Source organism: Styela clava, chromosome 4 (assembly GCF_964204865.1).
Source record: "Styela clava chromosome 4, kaStyClav1.hap1.2, whole genome shotgun sequence".
In the NCBI taxonomy this organism is placed as follows: domain Eukaryota; kingdom Metazoa; phylum Chordata; class Ascidiacea; order Stolidobranchia; family Styelidae; genus Styela; species Styela clava.
The window spans coordinates 20,495,274-20,511,042 of record NC_135253.1 but is presented as its reverse complement, the minus strand read 5'-3'; the positions used below and the strand labels follow the sequence as shown (position 1 = coordinate 20,511,042).

The 15,769-nt window shown below is 34.9% G+C and overlaps 1 protein-coding gene across 1 annotated transcript in view; it reads left to right on the top strand.

Annotated features, from left to right (window-relative positions):
• LOC120326601 (uncharacterized) overlaps positions 1-15,769 on the top strand; it is a 144,184-nt gene that overhangs the window by 29,108 nt on the left and 99,307 nt on the right. Inside the window, exons 17-36 of the mRNA XM_078111542.1 lie at positions 49-131; positions 465-618; positions 1,566-1,690; positions 2,904-3,089; positions 3,465-3,588; positions 3,989-4,112; positions 4,680-4,770; positions 5,060-5,183; positions 5,636-5,832; positions 6,791-6,916; positions 7,533-7,727; positions 8,209-8,374; positions 9,347-9,460; positions 10,107-10,214; positions 10,801-10,995; positions 12,307-12,438; positions 12,825-13,017; positions 13,437-13,567; positions 14,204-14,428; positions 15,377-15,518. Coding sequence (XP_077967668.1) covers positions 49-131; positions 465-618; positions 1,566-1,690; positions 2,904-3,089; positions 3,465-3,588; positions 3,989-4,112; positions 4,680-4,770; positions 5,060-5,183; positions 5,636-5,832; positions 6,791-6,916; positions 7,533-7,727; positions 8,209-8,374; positions 9,347-9,460; positions 10,107-10,214; positions 10,801-10,995; positions 12,307-12,438; positions 12,825-13,017; positions 13,437-13,567; positions 14,204-14,428; positions 15,377-15,518 — 2,935 coding nt within the window. The remainder of the gene's footprint in view (positions 1-48; positions 132-464; positions 619-1,565; positions 1,691-2,903; positions 3,090-3,464; positions 3,589-3,988; positions 4,113-4,679; positions 4,771-5,059; positions 5,184-5,635; positions 5,833-6,790; positions 6,917-7,532; positions 7,728-8,208; positions 8,375-9,346; positions 9,461-10,106; positions 10,215-10,800; positions 10,996-12,306; positions 12,439-12,824; positions 13,018-13,436; positions 13,568-14,203; positions 14,429-15,376; positions 15,519-15,769) is intronic.

The following is a 15,769-nucleotide window of genomic DNA, read 5'->3' as shown; positions in this document are numbered from 1 at the left end:
ATTTTATTGTACAATTACATTATATATAATTACTTTATATTTTTTCAGGTCAGTCATGTCTAGATCCCGCAGCTGCACCTGAGAACTGTGCTGCTGGACAGTACAGTATAACTGGAATGCAAACTTGTGCAGTAAGTTTTCTTAGTTCGGTTAAAATCTTAATTTTTTTCATGAAACAGGTTACTGAAAAATATATAACATTAGAAATGATGAAAAACATGTTTAGTTTTTATCCATATGGTTTGATGTGTCTTATATGAGTAGACTGACCATTGAGTAAACTGGCCATGAGTAAACTGGCCGAGTTTTAAACCTCATTAGATGTTTTGCCAGTTTTATCTTTGTCCTCATTTTTTGTATGTTTATTATTATGTTCTGTGTATGTTCTTCCCAGGAAATAGAAGTAAACTAATACTTATAATTCATTCCTATGCAATTTTATAACTATCTTTTCAATTTTTCAGTCATGCCCAGCAGGATATTTCAGTGGTGCGACAGCTTCATCATGTTCCCCTTGTAGTCCAGGGAACAGCTGCCCCGACGGCACTTCAGAAGTTCCTTGTGACCCAGGATTTTATTCCATTGGAGGAAGTGCAGCATGCAATGCTTGTCCAGCAGGTATATATTTTATTTTAGAAGAAGTCTTCTTCGAGTTTAACATAAGCGACGTTGAATCTCGCGTTCGTTTACGACGCGAGGGAGTGTTTTTTGAGTGGTAATAGAAGACATATTATCCCTTCCATCTACCACAGTATTTTGAGTTAGATCACGAAATTGCTACAGCAACATTATGCTATTGTTTGCCCACTACGAAGCGGTAACAGTAAAGGATTCAGCAAATATTTCTATTTTTATCATGGTTTGAAGTTTCAACTCCCAAGAAAAAAAAAATGCCTTTTTTCTATCCGGTTTGTGACTCAGACCACCACTTTTAAAAAAACTTTTTTTTTTAATCGCCAATTGCAAGCTCTTTAAATAAGCTTTCCAACGAGCCATCAGTGGGCAGCAGAGAATCATTAGTTTTTTGTTAGTCGATCGATTAGTTGTGTGGGTACAAATGCATAAAATCGGTGTAGCAAATACGATTATTAAATAAAAAATAAAAATTCAATGGAAACGGTTAATAAGAATTCTATCATTATGACTTGCTGAATGAAACCAATTGAAAAAATATCAATTGAATATAGTGAGATTCATACAGGAAAAAAGGGACTAAATAGTCAGTTGTGCTTTGTATCGTCATGCTCGGGTGAGCCATTTAGTTAGCACTGGTGAATGTTTTTTATTCTAATTCATGAATACTGTTTCGAACAAACCCCGGTATTAGCATTCACTAATATCGAACAGACAAACATGTACAGGGTTATTATTATTTGGGACGAACTTTCAGGGGGCATGGGATTTGAACCTTCAATGTGTAATCTGCAATGCCAAAGGAGTCTAACACCTCGACTGCTAATTGTAGTCAGTTACAATAAAAATCCTAACAAAAAGTTTAATCCATACTGTTAAGTTTATTTTAAATTGTGCATGGGAGTACACCTCAATTCTTAATTATATTTCAGGTCAGCACACCAATGGAGGAACTGATGCTTCAGTATGTTTAATCTGTCCTGCAGGTTCTCAATGCATTGATCCTACTGTTATACCAGTAGTGTGTGACAGTGGAGAATATAGCTATGCTGGAGAAGTAAGCCATTTAATTAATTGTTCTACTCAGTTTTTTTCCACTTGTTTTTAAAATTTGATTTTTGAAATATCACTAGTTTTTCAAGAGTATTGACTTTTGACTTGAATGTGTAAATTAACTATTTGTATAAAACAGGATTTATTGTAAGTCTTTTTCTCTCTTAATGTTAATAAATCTTATTCTGTATGAACATAGTTTTGATTGTTTTAAATTTTATGTATTTAGAATTTTCTTCAATTTCTGGTCTGGTCTTGTTCTGCTAAATTGTTATGACAACAAATTTGGATTATGGAACTAATCACTTCCAGATATTTTCTAATTTGCTATACAGTTACCTTCTAACGCAAGGGTGTGAAACAGGCGTTGTATGGGCCACAACCAAGCCATTTAGTGTGACTCTTGCCAACACTCAGATTTTTTCCCATCAAAAATAAAAATTCGAATCCGACAGTTTGTGTTTAAAAGGGCCTCACATGAGTAAAAATACATAATTCTTTTTGCTCTTATTGCGTCGTTGGATCTTTTGTCATTTTGGCTGGCCCCTTTATTACCGGCAGGCTAAGTGGTAGCCGCATTCTCTCTCTTGCTTTTCCCATTACGCTCTGGTTGATGCTAATTTTTTTTTGTTTTATTTATGGAAAAACAATTTTTTTTGTGTGGCCCAGCTAGATGTCTCAGGTTGGTTATATGGCCCATTGCCAAAAAATGTTGCACACCCCTGTTCTAATGAGCTATCCCTCTTATATACAATATTCTTTCATATTTCATACCTGGCCTCTTGGATACATCGTTTTATTCCATGTTTTTCTGCCCTTTTTTACTGATAGATTTTTCAAATTCATGCCCAAACCTTGTTTCACCTACCGTACATTCAATCTGTTGTATAAACAGGCCAAAAGTAGGGTAAAAGTTATCAATTTAAAATTACCTTAATGACTGTAATAACTATTTAACTTCGATGACTTTCGTCAGTCAGTCAGTCAATCGTTTATTTGTCGTCACAAAAAGCAAATGCTTAAAAACAAGAAATATACTAGTATGGTTACTTGTGCGACGAGAGTCATGAAGGACCTTGTTAGGTCTTCAAGCGGCGACACCTATTGCGCTGTTACTGGTTATTTTTACATCAATAACTATTCTTCTACTTTTAACCCTCCATGTATTTATTTGTACTTCTTTCTCTTACTCTGATAACAAATTATTACTTTTTCAGACTGCATGCACTGGGTGTCCCGCAGGTTACTCTTGTAGTGATGCAGCATCTCCACCTCAAGCTTGTGCTGCGGGTACTTATTCCACTGGAAATGCCCCAAATTGTGATCCCTGTCCAGCTGGACAAAGCTGTTTAAATCCTGCTGAGCCACCACAGAACTGTGATGAAGGAACGTATTCTGCACCAGTAAGTTTTTTCTTTTGCTATAAAAGAAGAATAAAATTGCCAGTAATTCAAGTCGCTCTTCTGGTTACCAGTCTTATTTGAAAGTGAAACTTTAGCATGTACTAAAGTAAAAAATTAGATTTTTCATTTATATTCTGGTTGAGGGGAAGCCACAAAGGCATTCTCTCATCCAATTACATAACTGGGATGATGGAGGATAAAAGTATGTTGTCATTGCAGACGAAAAAGGTGTGAATATTAACTATGGTAGGCAATGCTAAACTTGGAAGATTGTGGTCTTAATAATAGCCTAATACATATCAGTAGAAATTTGTACATTACCTCCTAAAAATAACTTGTGAAATTGTTGATATTTACTCCAGATTTGTATTTCAGAGTCAAAGTTCATGTACACCTTGCCCAGCTGGAAGTTCTTGCACAAGTTCTACTGCAACAGCATGTAGTGGAACTGGTGTATACAGTTTGGAAGGAAATAGTACTTGTCATGCATGTCCTGTTGGTAAGAAAACTGCACATTTCTCCTTTTATATGAATTGGAATGTGTAATTACTCACGTTGAATTTGCTCCATATGGACATAAGAACAGCACACAAAGTACTCTCATTTGTAATTTCATGACGTGCAACAGAAAGAAACTAACAACTAACCCTGGAGCTGAAAATTTGAATGTTTCCATTTTGATATTGCCGACCTAACTTTCCTTGGCTTATATTTTATAAGAAGAAAGTCCTAGTTAAAGTTCCTTGAAAACCTAAAAATGTGGTGTAAATTTTTTGTGAAACTTCCGGCCAGTAGTTTTATATTTAAAATACATACTTTACATACTCACTTCTTTTTTATTAAGTCAAATTTCTTTATTGCTGTTTTTAATTTTCTGGAAAAATAAAATTTTGTTTTAGGTTACAAATGTCCTAGTCCAGAATTAGCTCCACAGAAATGTCCTAGTGGTACAACTACTGAAGGAAAAACTGGACAAACTGTTTGTGTTGAATGCCCCGCTGATAGCACTTGTGCAGATCCAACGTAAGTTGTCAGAGTTTTCTGTCTCTGTGGAATAATATTTATTTTATCATATGAAAATTTCACTCTGAACAAGATTCTATATGGAAGGCCAGTTACGACATAAAAAGTTCTCTATTTAAATTGTACATTATTTCTCCTAATTTGTCATGCCAACTCGATAATAGGATGATGTCATGAGAAATAGATGATGGGTAAAGAGTGATGTCCACAGAGTAGGCTATATGTGTATTTTACTGGGTGCCTATCTGCTCCTAATTGACATATGCATCCAAGCCAACATGTTTATAAGTGAACAACTACTAACTGCAATGATAACTTAATGGATCAAAATGTATGCACATCAAAGTCTGATCTGATCTTTGGTTCGAATCCAGACACCCTTTCTGTCGGGGTTTATTGAATTGGAGAGGCAATACTGAACCGGAAAGGTCTTCCCAAATAATAACAAGCTTCATACATATCGTTAAATATCATTGGCTTCTGCATATGGCCTTGTTGGGAGTAAAAGACCAAGGCATTTGTGCTACATAAATTAATCATAAATTAATCAATTGTCTTTTTGTTTAGTACTGGACCATCATCTTGCCCAACTGGAAGTTACGTACCTGCTGGATCTACTTCATGTTTATCTTGTCCTGCAGGTGTGAGCTGTTCAGGGGTAAGTCTAAGAGTTTTCAATGTTATGCATGATTTGGTGATTTTGAAACAGAATACATTTACATCATGACTAAAAGCTATGAAGAGGAGATGGATTCAGAGTCAAAATTCCTTATCCAGAGTCTGAAATCAAAGCCGATTATATAAAATTTCCCCACCTCAACTGTTCGAGTATTAAAATACTACTACAATATAACAGATGGGTAATTGACAAAATTCATGAAATAGGTAATACATTTTGCATCATTAAATACACTTTTAAAGATAGTAATTTAAATATATACTTTCAGAATACAGTAACAGCTTGTTTGCCTGGAACTTACTCAACAGAAGGAGAAATGGTCTGCAATGAATGTCCTGCTGGTAATGCTTGTCCTTACTCAGATCAGGCACTGATCAATCCCTGTGAAGATGGTGGGTTTACATGAGATTTTTAATATTTTACTTACGGTATGTTTTGATATGTGGTCTGAAATGCAATTTTTGAATGTTACCATGGTAACCACACAATGCTATTCTGAAATCTGAACTTTAAGTTTATCAATATTAATTTAGATATTGGTCAAATAGTTAGTTGCCTTTATGCTGATAATAGATAATTTTGATATGTTGTTTTCATGGTAATACTATTTTCATTGAATCACCATGGAGCACATACTCATTTCATTTAAGAACGTCTTATATAAGTACATATTACTGGCGTCATTTAATTGGGCTTTACAGTGATAAACTTGTGGGTTAGATGTATATACACACAATATATTGCATTGATTATTAGGTTTTGAACAAATCAAATTTGAGCTAATCTTCATATTTTATTTATAAACTTAAATAATATATATTCTTCACTGTATCCTATCTTGCAGGAACATACTCTCTTGTCAATGCCAGTTCATGCACCACCTGCCCAGCTGGATCAGAATGCCCCAACACAGATTCTAATACAGAAACACCCTGTGGAACTGGTTACTATTCATATGGGGGACAAAAGGCCTGTACACAATGCCCAGCTGGAATGATGTGCCCGAGTACTGATGGATCTGGGAATGCATATTGTGTGCCGGTACGATATAAATTTTTGTGCTGACATTGGTATTTCGGTAGATTGAGGTACCGGTAGTTATTAAATTAGAGTGACAATGAAATTTGAAAATTAGACCAAACAGCATTTATATTATGGACATTAATAATTTGATGTGTTAAAACTGTTTTGTAATACATAATTTTTTGATTTAAACATTTAAGGTTTGAATGGGTATCAAAAGCCTGATACAATCCATTTTCTAGTATAATTTAGTCATAGAATTTTGACCACACACACCATACATGTAAGTTTCATGTTCGAATCTCATGAAATACGATTATGAGGGAAAGGATTGCTATTGAACTGAAAAGATAGTTTCTTCAAATATTTGTGAATTTTTATGTTTTTGACCGATCGTTCATGCATCCAAAATTGTTAGCTGGCGACCACATACTTGATTAGGACTTGTCAAGAGGTTTGCGATGATGAACTGTGCAAAATCACTGATTCGAATATACTGTCTGCTAATTGTGCGTGAAAAGGTTTCTGGTATTTTCCTGTTACATGGTGTTGAACTGTGCAAAATCACTGATTCGAATATACTGTCTGCTAATTGTGTGTGGAAAGGTTTCTGGTGTTTTCCTGTTACATGGTGTTGATCTGTGCAAAATCACTGATTCGAATATACTATCTGCTAATTGTGTGTGAGAAGGTTTCTGGTGTCTTTTGGTTACATGGTGTTTCACATAACTACTGGTAGTTTACAGCTCCCTCCAATACCGAAGGCATATGAAACAAATACCGGTGAATTTTTGAATTAACCTATAACCAGTCAAGAGGCTTTGATTTGCTATATGATTTAGCCCTCTTTTTTATTCTCCCTTCTCCTGGTATAAACATGAAAATCCCACTGTAATATACCAATTAGAACATCTCAAGCGTCGGCTTTCTTTTCCAAAATCCTTGCATGACAAACATCAAACCTAACATTTCAAAGGGAACTTACTCATCTGCTGGGGAAACAGGTTGCACTGATTGTACTGCTGGAAATGCTTGTCCTGTTACTACCAATGCTACAATAATTTTGTGCAAACCCGGATATTATTCACTTGATCGAGCAACTGTGAGTCATTTCCTAAATTATTTTGTTATTTTAGATCCCACCTTCCGTACAATAGGAAATTCTATCTTGTCCTCCTTGCTTGAAAAATTATTGTATCATCACATAGAAAATATGGTTACATATATTTCAAAAGTTTTATACTTAATTCTGAAAAAAATAAATTGGATGGCTTTAAATTAAATTGCAAAATTAAAGCATTTTGAATAAAGATTCTCTTCTTTCAAAGAAAAAAGACCAAGGCTAGAAATCAATCTTTGATTGAGGGTTTCTGAAGAATTATTCTCATTATTTTTGCATAATTAAATTTTTTCTTTTTTTCATTTTTGAACTTTTTGACTATTTTACTTTTACTTGAATTTTAATATTTTTGTAAAGAGTATATACTAAAATGGAACTTTGAATATGAATGATATCATATCAATTTAGTTACTCAAAAACAGTATCACTTGTCTCGAAGATCATTAAATTTACTGGTTACAATTTTTGACAATTTGTTACCTCTCTTCATCTCTGAGTCAATTTTCAATAAATAACATTATTTGAATATTCTACTTTCTTTAATTTAAAAAAAGAACTTTATAACTAATATTTTAATAGACTTTTATTCCTTCAACAGTCATGCACAATGTGTCCACCAGGCTATGAATGCCCCACCACAACCGCAGCTGGTACTATATGCACTGCCGGTTTCTACAGCATAGGTGGTCAGACGGCTTGCACTGAGTGCCTGCCTGGATTTGCCTGCCCTTCTATTTACGACATGTATATGATAAAATGTCCTCAAGGATATTATGCTGAAAAAGGAAAAACTGTGAGTAAATTTTTTTTTAAAAATGAAATATAATATTACTATGAAAAATCAGGAACCTAATGCAGGAACATCAGGTAATGTTTCTCTATATTTAGTTGACTGCCATCAATGCTCTTGAGAAGTCTCTGCCGCAGTAACAAATAGTTTCCGCAGTAACAAATAGCTAGCTCTGTTGAGACATGCCAACTTGCTGTGTCCTTTTTTCGAGATCAAGGCGCATAAAAAGAATGAGACTAAGCAAACTTATTTAGACATAAAACATAACACAATTAAATGAAAGGATAAAAAACTAAATCAAGTGCTATCTAGACCGCAATTAATGAGAGGCATAATTTAAAGACATCAAGTCACATTGTTAACTGCTGATATCAGCAGCATATGACGTCAAACAACATAATATAGTTCTTCAAATAAAATTTTTTAATTCATCTTGTTATGACGATGCAATGGTTATTTTAAACTACCTTTATACTTATAACAGGTTTGTACGATCTGCCCTGCTGGTGATGAATGCCCTTCCACATTGACTTCTGGGTCAACATGTGCAGATGGATATTACAGTACTGAAGGCCAAATATCTTGTATTGCTTGCCCTGCAGGATTTCAATGCAGTGACAAAACTATCGTACCACAGCCATGTGCAGCCGGTAAAGATTTTTTAAATTAAAGAAATATCATTTTAAAACATTATAATGCTGGTATTTGAATAGTCACAGCTCTGGTTTAGAATGGTTGTGATTTAGTGTATTGATGAGTCATGTTATATCGAGTTTTTTTTCTCTAAAATCTTGGAATAAATTATTTACTTCAGGAATGTTGAAGACCTAAGTACTGACAGAGCCCTTAATGCAAGCATTATATCAAGTTCCTTGTTTTAAAACAAGTCTATTTCAGTCTATTTGTGAGTCTGGAACAGGAAAGATTTCAGGTCTCCCAAAATAAAGTAATTCTTAAAATAGCATTGTGCCCTCATATAGAAAGCATCCTGAAAATAATCACTATAAATGCAACTAACAATATAAAAGTTACATAAAATACAATTTATGGGCAGTTTTGACCAATTATCAAGCATTTTGCTTTTTTTTTTCTGGGTAGAATATTATATAGGAGGGATGAATAGAATATTATACCACTGGGAACCTCTGAGAATTGTGGGAAGAATGCAATGTCAAGTTTGTCATTGATACAAATATTGAATAAACCTTTGACCGGCTGTCTTCTTTCCTACAATAAAGATAAGATTTCATAAAAAGATTTGCCATCCTTGTTTTATTGAATTACCGGTACATTTAAGTATTTTATTGGTCACTCCTGTTTCATGCTTTTGCTTCAAACTGCACATTTAAACCCATATGTAATAATTTATATTGTTGTCTACAATCTGAGGTTATTATTAATATTTAATTGAATTAAATCTAAAACTGCACATCGATTGTTTAGTGTGTCATAGTGCTTATTTCTGTGTATTTTTCGAATTGTTCTGCATGGCGAAAGTCAGACTTCTCCTAATATGCAACTTATAGTTGTTATGGTTTTGTTGTTGAGTTATCAATTTTATTTCTGTTTCACACATGCTCTTCCAATGCAATAGGGTATTATAAATATTATACTTTTAACAGGAACATACTCAGAAGCAAAATCATTTGCAAGTCCTTGTCCAAACTGTAATGCAGGATATCTGTGTCCTGCAAAAAGTACATCTGCTAATCCTGGAAATTCAAAATGTCCTCTAGGTAAGTAATTTTTGTAATGCATCAATTTTCTGTTGTATGAAAAATAACCTGTTATTGCACATTGCACTCTGAGGTGAAACACTCGGGATTGATGTATGTCGTTGATAGAAGAGAATTACCATTTTTTTTCTATGGGAGAGTATAGCACAATTCATACCCATTTAATCATTTTGCAAACTATGCCTATCATCCTATTACAATTGTTTGTTACTAGTCTAAGCAGCTTGAGAAAATATAATAATGTAATCATCTTACATGCAGTGGACTTGAATTGTTTGCTTGAATCTAATTTAAAAACTTTTTGTCTAGTTGACAGGCCAAGCATTTGTAAAATAGCAAACACTTTAATTATTTTCTATTTATTAACATGGGTGGTGAAGAAAGACATATGCGATTATTTGCTACATAATTTACCCTAATATTTGGTAGTATACTCTTAAACGCAATATTCTTTCATTTTATTCAAACCTGCAATCAACATAAGGTATTTAGTGGCGCTAATAATATGCTCCAGGCCTGTACCACAATTTCATCTATGGGATTTTATATTAGCTGTGTATTTTCTATTGTGAATTTGACACACACTTCAGAAAAAAATTTTAATATCGTTTTTATAGTTATATAACTTGAAAATTATTTTATTCAGGATTTTACTGTGAAGCAGGAGCTACAACTGCAACACCGTGTGAAGCTGGCACATATGGAGCAACAGAACAACTTAATGCTGCAGCGGATTGCACTGCTTGTCCTGCAGGTGATCATTCTTTCGAAACATCAGAAATCTTAGGATAGGATTTACATATTTATCCCAGGGAAGGGGAGAGCCGATAAGATGGCTTAATCATATGGCGAACCACGGCCTCTCGTCCGGTTACTATTTCATGTCTGGTATGGAAAAGGATTAGTTAGTTATTTGTTTTCAGAAGCATGGACTTGATGGTGGATGAAGCCGTGACCGACCAGCTGTTACGTGAACCACCCTACAGCAGCGAGGAGTCCAGCAATCCTCTCGCACATAACCATCCTCCCGTGGGATTTGAACCTGCGAACCCACGCAGAGTAATCAGAGGTGCGGTGGCGAGCGTAGTCCTAACGCTTAGCATGATGAGCCTCACCCCCTTTCTTCTTGTTAGCTGTTAATGGCTCCAAATAGGTCATGTTGATACCAAACTTTATGTTGCTAATAATGTCAAAATATCATTATTGTTTTCAAAAGAATACTCCCTTATCATAAAAAATTAAACTTCCCTGTATTTTGTGTTAATATATGTAATATATTTTTGTAATACCATATTCACTTTATAAGCAGATTTTTCATCACTTTTCTGATTATCTTCTAGGATATTTCTGCTTAGAAGGAACTATTGGGCATCCTGGCACTCAAAATGTTTGTCCTAGAGGCTATTATTGTGAAGAAGGCACAGCTAGGGATAATCAGTTCCCATGTCCGCGTGGCTATTATGGACCTAATCTGGGCATGGAGACACAAACAGATGCCTGTAAGGAATGTCCTGCTGGAAGATATTGTGGACGTGGTAGGTCAACATTTTTTATCTTTTTTATATGGAGTTTAATTTCTTTTGAACATGACTGTGTATTATCTACGTCAGGGCTACTCAACTATTCTCACTAAAGGTCTGTTCACAAAATTGAAAAAATTGCAAACAATTCTTCAAATACATCTTTTAACAAAATACAGGAGCAATGCTCAATATCGCACTTCGGCACTGGCATGACAAGACTTTAGTTGTGTAGATGAACGCCAACTTTGCTGAAAAGATGTGAACATTTGGACCCATAGTACCCGTGAAAAAGTATATCCAGTATATAATGTGTATTTAAAAGCCTTTTAGTGACTTAAAGCATCTTTAATGCTGAAAATTTGGAATATATTAGTAGTGGAGAAAACGATTTTTTCTAAGTCACATTAAGCAAAACCACATTCTCCACAAGAAGTTTAGCAAAATAATTCATAATTTGACTTTGCTTCCAATAACAAAATTATTAGTCAATTGTTAGTTTGAGAAATTACATATCTTCATTTTTGCCATTTATTTCAATCTTTGTTTTAGGTAGAGAGAGTATACTAACTAACTGTTGGAGATTTTGCATAATTGAGTCATTTGGTCTGTTTTTAATTTTGAAAATACAACTAAACACTGACAAATAGCTTGCAAAGCCACAAAAGCAAGCTAATGTTTACTACCATGTCCGAAAAATTGTGAGAAAATCTTTACAAGCTGCCGCTAAAACTTTAATTTTACGCCACCATTGACATCTTGCGGAATATCCAATGTTAGGGAAGCAAACAAGTGAGTCGATGCTCTGAGAAACATATATTTCTGTGAGGTCAGTGGTTTAGCTAAAAATGCATTATCTAATGACTGTGAAATAAAAAAATTGATGCTTTCAACATCAAGAAGCAGCTGCGGTCCAGATTTAATCTTCGAAAGGTCCGGCTTCAGACCACGGTCGGCCAGTTGAGTAGCCCTGATCTAGGTTAAGTATTACCAGATTATTATCTTGCATAGCCTGGATGAGGTGATCGGATTTACCTTTTGCAAACTGATTAACTCGAAATTTATTATTTGTTTCTGAGTAGGATTATTTTTGACATTACTCTTTTCCATAGTTAAGTGTGTAGTGTGATAGAATAATTAAGGGCAATTGGCAGATAATTATTACATTAGTTCTTGTTGTATTGAAGGCATAGATATCGATGGGTTTTTGAAATATTGGTAATTTGAAATAGACGCGAACTTTGTAAATAATATAATAAAGACAATCTAAATATTGTAGGCTATAGTTTTTTATGAATATGCATAGATATTGCTTTCTGATTTCAGGTTCATCCCAAGATGGTGAGCCATGTCCAAGAGGCCATTATTGTCCCGGATCAAATGGGCCACTAAACCAAAAGGTGAAGGAACCTAAGGCTTGTGTTGCTGGGACATACACTGCTGAAGAAGGAGGACGAAGTATACAATTTAAATTTTTATTTGAAATGATTTGCACTTGCATTGCAATAGTTTTGAGTGGAAAAGTTATTATTTTATTCACCAACTGGCAATATTTCAGTTTTCGATGAACTGTATTTTGCTGTGAAGCTGTATTAAGTCTGAAGAGAAACTTAAAATTGTTCCATGATTTTAATTTTTGTATAGATTCATAAAGCTGTCATTTTACAATATCTTTCACATCACTGCTAGTCAATCACGGCTTCGTCTACCATCTTGTCCCGTGTATGCATCTAAAACAAATATTCGGTTGACTGACAGGCCATGATTCGTCATAAGATATGAAAGAATAGATATGAAAATCGTTCAACTCCTACTACTAATAAACACCTATATTTTGTTTACAGCTATAGATGACTGTGTAGATTGTCCCGTTGGCTATTACTGCTTAGAGGGGGAAACAGACCCCATTCCATGTGACAATGGAACTTTCAATCCTGACCCTAAACAGCCTGCTGCAACAAGTTGTGTGCAGTGTACAGCAGGGTTTGCTTGTACAACATCTGGACTGACTAATCCAGATACAGCTTGTGATCCAGGGTGAGAACATCTTCCACAAATTTGTTATATATGCTGTATTTGCAAAAGTCAGTTGTTTGAGATATGAGAAAAAGCTGAAAAACAATTATAGAGCCCATGGTGCATTAGTTATGTTATGTTTTTACACTAAAATGTATGTACTGATAATATATATACAAAACGACATATCTTTGTAAAAATGAAATTATAAAAGCACATATCAAACCAATTTTATTAATTTTTTCGAGGCCATTTTATTAAACTACACTGTTCTAATTTATGTATGAATATTTGCTAAAAACAGGGTAACACAAATTTATTATGAAGTGCAAAAGTCTTACATTGTCATTGAAATTGCAGGCTTCAACTGACATTTAAATGTGCATAAATACTACTGCAATATCTATCACGACTAATGACCTTTATAAATTTGTTTTAAGACATTTTTGTCCTTTGGGATCCAATGATCCAAGAGCTAATCCATGCGCAGCAGGAACATTCACTGATTTTCATAATGCTACATCTCAGGATGATTGCCAATTATGCCCAGAACGATATGCTTGCTTTGAGGGTGGGTATTCATATTTTCAATTACTTTACTTTTTGAAAAATTTTGCTATTATTAATCGGACTAAGACGAAGAGTACGTGTGTGTGAAAAGCAATGCATGTGATGTTGATTAAAGTAGCATGTACTACTTACTACCTGTCATAGTGTCAGTGGGTTTGTATGTTATGCAGGGGGGTGTCAAACTTTTCTGCTGCCCAGGTCAAGTTTCTGAAAATGATGCCACTCATATCTTACTCCAAAAATAATCATTCGTGTTGTCCGGGGCTGCTGCCTCTATAACCCCACGGTGATGCTATGCCTGACTAACTCAAAGCACAATATAAATTGTTCCAAATGTCTTACATATCCTTTTAACGAATTTTATTTGTAATATTTGATAAAAATCAAATTAAAATTTGAGAAATCTCAAGATCTTTTGGACCACCCAATAACTATGATCTTGTTGAATATGATAGAATAAAGGCAGCAAAGAAATTCAAATAATTAGCAATGCATCTGTCATATCTGTATTATATGCTCTTCATACAATATTTTGGTAATGTTAGTACGATAGCTTATTACAGGACTCCAAAGTGCTATTTTTTATTTTTAAAAACTTGAATATATTCTTCATACCTTATTGATCACTTTGTTTCAGGTACTGGTGGTAACAACCTTAATCCCACAAAATGTGACCCTGGATACTATTGTCCAAATGGAACTGACCCTGCCAGTGAGCCACCCTGTCCAGCAGGATCATGGTCAAACAAAACCAACTTGGCCTGGCTTGATGAATGCTGGGAATGCCCCAGAGGCTATTACTGTGTAGCTGGTAGCAGTGAACCCCAGGGACCATGCCCTGCTGGTTACTACTGTCCACCAGGTAAGATGTGCTTTAATTGAAAAGTGTGTTTTCACAAACATAAATATTCTGGTTTGTGATATCTCTAGGCTTATGGTCTCTAGACAGCAATAAGAACTGACTTGAATGTCATGTGTATTGGAAGGGGAGAATATTTGTGTTTAAGCTTGGTGCCTGTAAGTTGAAATGGAAATAGGTAATTTGGCACATATATGAAAGCAATTAGGATAGGATAAGATTTTACATATTTATCCCGGGAAAGAGGAAAGCCGATGAGACGGCTTAATCATATGGCGAACCACGACCTCTCGTCCAGTTACCGGTTCATGTTGAGTATGTGATAAGTTAGCCAGTTATTTGTTTTCGGAAGCATGGACTCGAAGGAATTCAGGAAGCTCGACTATTGTCATGATTTATTACTTGAATTATGATAAAAAATACACTATGCATATTAAGCTGCCAAAGAAAGGCTTGAGTATATAGGTATCGTGATTGTGGAGGTTGGGGGCATTTATATTAATTTGGTTTTAGACAGTTGAGGACGTCAAAGTCAAACTGGCATGGATAGAATTATACAAGGGTTATGAAAAATGACACTTAGAAAAAGAATTTGATGTAACCTTCCACTTATTTACATAAGCCACTGTGATGAGCCAATGTTCATCTTGTAATTTTGTTGTTAAATTTGTTGTTGTTGTACTTGCTTTTATATCTGATGCTTATCCACTAATATCTTACGGCATGTAGAAAGGTACTATTTCTTGAAAGAGCTGAAATCTCGACGTCTTGGCATTGCCTACCCAATAATTTACACTCTGAGTAACATGGAGAGCATGGGATTCGAAACCAGAGATGTATAATCTGCAACGCCAACATAAAATGCTTTGACCATAGGCCGCTATTGGTCTTCATGAAGCAAAAATAAAAGTCCTAATATGAATTCTCCGTAATATTTCACTAATTTTACAGGTACAAAGTTTGATAAAGAGTTTCCTTGCTCAGCTGGATCATTTTCCAACAAAACTGGCAACGTTCGATGGGAAGACTGTGATGACTGTACCGAGGGAAATTATTGCCCTGAGCATTCTGTAGACCCCATTCCTTGCCCTCCGTAAGTTCTGAAATTTTTTTATGAGACCATAAGGATATTGTAGTCTATCTGCCTTTAGTTCTTTATAAACAAGCACCAAGTTTCCATTACCACACTACTTTATTGTAAGAGTCAAGCACTTCAAAATTAGGACACCGTAGCAGTAGCAGACTAAGCAGCAAGTCACACTGAACACATGGATATACCACACCACACGGATTAAGATAAGGTCTAATGCAGTATGGGCCAATAGCGCCACCTAGCGACATTGC